Genomic DNA, 6,340 nt, shown 5'->3' on the forward strand with positions numbered 1-6,340 from the left:
ACAATTGATGTAATCTACTGTAATTTGGTGAGTAGGCCTACCTTTAATATACAGTATTAGTGTGGTGTGTATTGTCAGTGAAAAGCGCTGTAATATGTCTTTGATATTATACATTTGGGCAATTTCATGTTAATGTTACGTTAGTCTGTACTTAACTACGTATTTCACTAAAAAATGCAACATTTTAACTCGGTTTTTGGTAGATTTTTACGTGACTAACATAAGGCTACTGTGGAAGTGTCCATTTCGGTTACAACGACATTCGTTTATAACGACACTATTTTTAGGTCCCTTTGATGATGTTATAACCAAGTTCTACTGTATTTATAAATAGAGTTTATTTTAGGAAAAACTGACACAAAAATGAGTAAGGCAACTACTATATAAACACATTCAGGCCTGTTAATTCAATTTGAGCATTGTATCTTACCTGCTAATCATGTAATTGCTCTGTCCCACTGGAAAAAGGCACTTCACTGAATAAGTGAGCAAAATATATTGATGTGACCGAATAAATGAACAAGAGGTGTCATCTGCTGGTAGGCAATGAAAAAGTAAACACAATCTCACAGCTTCAAACAAGTGCGACAGACGAGTCATCATTCTGTCACTTTCCTTGCATTTTCCACAAATTTCACGGTCACTTCTTCATGAAATTGTGCCTGATAAACTTCGTTTTCAGAAACTGTTGGGTGCCGAAGATGCTTATGGAAGAACATAAAAAGAAATGGCAGGCCAGTGCGTTGACCTTTCTGACACGATACAGTGAGGAAGGCAATGACTTCCTGAGCCACAGCGTCACAGATCAGACATGGGTGTCGCATGCAACCATAGAATCAAAGCAGTAGTCACATCATCACCAATAAAGAAAAAATTCAAAAAGACCATTTCGACTCGCAAGAAAATGCGCATAGTGTTTTGAGACAGAAAATGTGTTCTGCTTGTGGAATTCTTGCTCAAGGCTCAACAATCAATGCAAGTGTCTATTTCGACTCACTTAAGAAACTGTGTCGTGCAATCCAGAACAAGCAACATGGCATGCTTAGTCAAGGTGTTGTGATGCTTCATGACAATGCAAGATCTCTTTGCAACATTTGGCTGGGAACAATTCAATCGCCCTCCACTCCCACAGCCCAGACTTAGTGACAAGTGATTTTCATGTGTTCCTGCATCTGAAGACTTTCCTTGGTGGTCGGTCGTTCCCTCAAGATAACAAGGTCAAGGAAGCCATTAACACATGGTTTTCATTGCAAGTGGCATCATTCTACAATGCAGGGGTACAAAAAATGGTGCCCCACTACAACAATTGCCTCAACAATGGTGGGAACTATGTCAAAAAGTAGTGTATGGTATGAACATCAAATGGCAATATAAATGGTTTGAAAATATTTTTTTTCAATAGCCCATCTGAACTTACTTCCTGGATAACCTACGTATAAAGTGCATAGATCCATGGAACCGTTACAGTTACCAGCAGTTACAAGTTATGAGTCCAATAAATCCAATTACAAAGCCGAACACCATACCTACTCACTAATTTGTGACAATATTCACATAATTCTACCAGACTATAACCAAGAAAATCACAATGTGAATATTTAAATAAGCCAATAATCACTATGTTCAATCAGTCAAAAAACCTCTGCCTGTTCTGCTCATATAATGAACATCTGTGATTTCTTTTTACCCTTACCTTTTGAATACTGCAATGATATTCCAGAAATGGAAGAAACTGAGAACCTCTGTGAAGATTAATGCCTTCTGGGATGGGACACTATGTAGCCTGTTAGATGTTTCCTGACATTTCTGTAGGAACATCAGTAAACATCTACCAGACTACATGGTGTCGCATCCAAGAAGATGGTAACCTTCATATCACTGCTGTAACATGGGGGGACCACAAACAAACAAATCACAAATAACACCCCCTTAAAAAAATGCTCTGCTTGATGTGTGATTCATGCTGCTTTTCTTGCTTGACTTACTCTTCAACCTTGAAGACGGAAGTGTTAAGCTCCTCTGAAAAATCAGCTGACTTTCAACAGACTATGCAGTGTTATATCCCATAGGATAGAATGTTTCACAGTCAATGCTGCAAAAGTCTCAGATCTCACATGACTAACTTTATATCATTTATTACTGTGTTAGGAGGGTTTGAAATGCTGCTGCTATTTTGAAAGACATAACAAGAAGTTCTTGACATGTGTCTGAAAAGATTAAATGTTAGAAAAGGTTCAAGGAAGGATGACAATCAGTGGCAAATAGTAATATCCTATTCATAACACAAAACAAAGGCTATAAATGTATCATACACTCTTGACTTAAAATTTAAATGTTTTAATGAAACTACAACCTTACCTTTCACCAAAGCATCCAGATCCTGTGCCTGCTCAATCGTCTGCTCCAGTTCCGAGCTTAGCAAATGTAATGCTTGCCCCATGAGATAACCATGTACACTACTCACTGAATGAAGCAGCCAAAATCGCAGACAGTGAAGTCTGTGCATTCGGTCCATCACTCTCTTGTTCAGAGGCCTTAGCTTATTTTCTCTCTGCTCCAAATCTGAACAAGTTACAAAAAACAGATGCAATGGAATGCATATAATGTACCCAAAGGTAAAGTTCATCTGTGCCATGTAATATGTGTATTATATAATCTAACATCAACTACATTTAAATGAACTCTCTCTACAGCATATTCAGTTTACATGCATAAGGGGCTGACTGCACACACATCTTGTACTTGTGAAAATTTACTGTGGAGATACAAAATACAGTAAAATAGTTCATTATGAAAAATAACATGCATCTGTTTTGGTTGTATAAATGTTATATTTTAAGACAGAGGTATAATTTAGCCAAGTTCCTTGGAACAGGGTATATTCCATAATTTTTGTAGTCTTGTGAATGAGAATATAGTAACATACACAGTGGCTACAACCTATCTTTGGACAGAAATTATAGACTAAAAAGTGTGGCCTATACATGCATAAATACTGTGTGTGTATGGACATTTAATTGAAGATAAGAAATAGAACTGAATGAAACCAAATCAATGGAACAGGTTCCTTCATAAGTTAGCAGCCCAAATTCTCACATAGTCAAGAAATTTCTTGCATTTTATGGAACCCGAAAGTTCATTGCCACATACACAAGAGCCTGCCATTGCACTCACATTTGAGCCACATGAATCAAATCTTCACTGGAATGACTGCACATGCTAATTATTATATACATGTAAGTAAAGTAAAAGTAAAGCTATCCCTGTAACAGGCCGTGAAGGCCCATAGGGCTGTGAGATGTTGAGGGCCCCACATTATCTAGACAACTGGCTCAAGGATGGCAGTAAGGCTGTCAGTCTTACGCGCCGGCCGCGCTTTACTCCCCAGGAAAATTATTTAATTAATTCATGGTACTCATTTCAGTTAGAGGCTGAGTTGACCCCATGGTCATAGCGTGGCTGGAAGGGTTAGGTCAACTAAAAAAAATCCAATGACCTCATCAGGACTTGAACCCGCGACCTTCCAGCTTGTAGCATAGTGGCTCACCCAACTATGTTACCACGTGCCCCCAGTTATATACATATATGTACGCTTTTAAATTCAACAGAGGTACTATAATTGGTAACAACCTGAGAACCTAAGTTTCTGTAAGGAAAAGAGGGCCCATTTTATCTTCAGAAGAAACTGGAACACAGTATTGTAGTACTCCATACTTCGTTCATTCAGTATCAAAGACAGAGGCCACTGTACCTGCAACAGGAGAAATTACATCCAAACATAGACATAAAACATGCATGACCCCTATAATTAAGCTGACAGAACAAATCAACACTCAAGGATACTTATTAATGATAAAGTTGTCCCTGAGCTACATACAAAGTCTGGGAGGTATGAGTAAAGCTAAAACTTCTCCCTCTTAACCTACTCAGCAGACAGAGAATGGTTAGCTTCACATTTTGCCTCCTAATATGAGCCTCTAGTACTTATTGGATGGGAGGCTGGGTGGAATTCAGAGTTGGTTTAGCATGCTAGCAGAAAGTGAAATCAATGTCCCTGCTGGGAACCAAACCCTGGTCATTCAGCCAGTCACTTTACTCATATATTCTGCATTTAGTGGGAAGCATTTGAACTTTTACTTAAATTCAATCCATAATGCCTGTATAACCACTGACACAATATTTACCAGATATTCTGCATTTAGTGGGAAGCTTTTGAATTTTTACTAAATTCAATGCATAATGGCTGTACTCAATGATAATTGCCTTCCTGAATGTTGCAGCCAGTTTTAGCAAATAGACACACCTGATGATGGCCATATACAGAAGTACAGTGTGTTAATGAAGAGTATATTAATGCAACAGGATGCTTAAATACAATTTTGTGAAAAGCAAAAACTGTTCTCTGAATATTCTTGAAGTTCAAAATTAAAAAAATCAACATTTCAATTGAGATTCTTTTTCTTGACACAAACTAAGAAGTTTGAGACTGGCACATGTGTACATAAAACTGTGCATCCCTAAAAATGACAAACGTTTTGGCATCAACATTTTTAAATTACATGACTCCACTGGGTAAATAATGACAAGAAAGTGTGCCTGAGGAAGGGCAAAGAGCATGCAGCACAAGATGTAATTACACATGGCACAGTAAATGATTCACAAGAGTGGAAGGTGGACACAAGTCGTATATGAATAATTTCTTCCCCCCTTCCGACTCGTTGACCATCTGACAATAAAGAGAAATATTTCAGAACTCTATGATCAACTAGAGAGGGCATGCCACAGTATCTAAGGCTTGAGAAGCTGTCAGTGGCTACACATAAACCGTTTAAAAAACATCAGAATTATCTTACCAATTATGCTCATCATTTTACAAGAATTTACTTGTTTAAATGGAAACATTTGGGTATTTGACGGTAAAAAGAGAACCCTGGTGATGGAAATAGCTTTTTCAGAAGCTTCACACTTCCACCTGGTAAAGAATGTCATCACAGTGTTGAAGAAAACAGCCGTGGGGTATGAATATGAGAACTACTACAATCAGTTCTGCAAATTTATAAACCAGGAAAACAAACTGAAATCTTTAGCAATTCAGCTTTCCTACTTAAACTTCAATGGGCTATACACCAGTTCATATAGAAGGTGAGAAAATGATTATACCCAATATATGCTACAAAATGAAAGACAGTGATATACTTACAGAATATCTGAGTTTAATGTTACTTATTGCCTCTTGGACAGATGTTGCAAAACGTAAGTTGTTATCCACGACTACTGAGAAACGTGAGCTGAACTCTGGGTACTGCTGATCCACACAACTTTCCAACAGAATTGTCAGCGAGAAAGAGCTGGCCTCACATGTTTGTAACTGCAAAAGTAATATTTATATTCAATACAGTAAAAGTAAAAGAATGAATTATTTAAGGTTCAGTGAACTAGGTAATTAATGTATTTTTTTTCTGGTTAACTAAAACTGATTATTTCTTTTTTTGTTCTTGTGCAAAGTTGTATTTGTGCCTAAGCACCATGCAACAAAGACAAGCAGGAGTGTAGGTAAAGCTCCATGGATTCTTAACTGTGATACTGGATGAACGAGAATGATCAGCTTCATGCTCTCACCATTATACACCCAAGGAAAGACCAACACTGTCCAACAGGCAGGAGGAGGGGTTAACCAAGTCAGTCTGGACATGGTGGATTCCCTAACCTGCCACAAATTAAACCTTGCACATCATGATGTACACATATGTACATAAACATGGTCTTCAGTGCACCCTTCCATGCAGGCCCTGATTTAACCACTCTTATTTCATGTCTTTCTTCCACTATTAATCACATGTTACAGCCTCATAAAGACCATCATCAGGTGTGTATACCGTGGTGAGCAGAGCCGTTGCTATGCAATGACCGCAAGAAGGGTGGATATACCAGGGCCATTTCTGTGAAGTTTGGAAATAGCGATAGTCTTACAGTTATCTGTATTTACAACCTGTAAGTGGTCAATAAATGTATTCACCAATTGAAACCTCATCTATAGCCACACACATACTACATGAAAACTGGTGGCAGACGTGGGATGGATTGGAGAACGCAGTAAACCCTGTCTATAGTCAGAAACATACTAGGTGACAATACTGTTGCAAAAAAATTGTTACACTGTTGGCATACTGATCATGTGCTATGCGTAAACTAATTACTCATTGTGCGCAATATCTAAAAATTAAAAAGTTAAAAATTAAAATGTTGTGTATTGTGGTGCCTCTCTTAATGTCACATATCTCTTTGTGGATGGTGTGTGCTGGTATACGTCTTGGTACATGTGGTTGCGTCTTGCATATTT

At 37.9% G+C, this 6,340-nt stretch overlaps 1 protein-coding gene across 1 annotated transcript in view; it reads right to left on the reverse strand.

Moving 5' to 3' along the window:
• Positions 1–6,340, reverse strand: part of LOC111868802 (gamma-tubulin complex component 5) — a 38,549-nt gene that overhangs the window by 8,009 nt on the left and 24,200 nt on the right. The window contains exons 12-14 of the mRNA XM_023859789.2: positions 5,201–5,368; positions 3,631–3,751; positions 2,359–2,562 (exon numbers count right to left, since the gene is read on the reverse strand). Of these exons, the coding sequence (XP_023715557.1) occupies positions 2,359–2,562; positions 3,631–3,751; positions 5,201–5,368 (493 nt within the window). The remainder of the gene's footprint in view (positions 1–2,358; positions 2,563–3,630; positions 3,752–5,200; positions 5,369–6,340) is intronic.

This window comes from Cryptotermes secundus, unplaced genomic scaffold (assembly GCF_002891405.2).
Source record: "Cryptotermes secundus unplaced genomic scaffold, Csec_1.0 scaffold257, whole genome shotgun sequence".
In the NCBI taxonomy this organism is placed as follows: Eukaryota; Metazoa; Arthropoda; class Insecta; order Blattodea; family Kalotermitidae; genus Cryptotermes; species Cryptotermes secundus.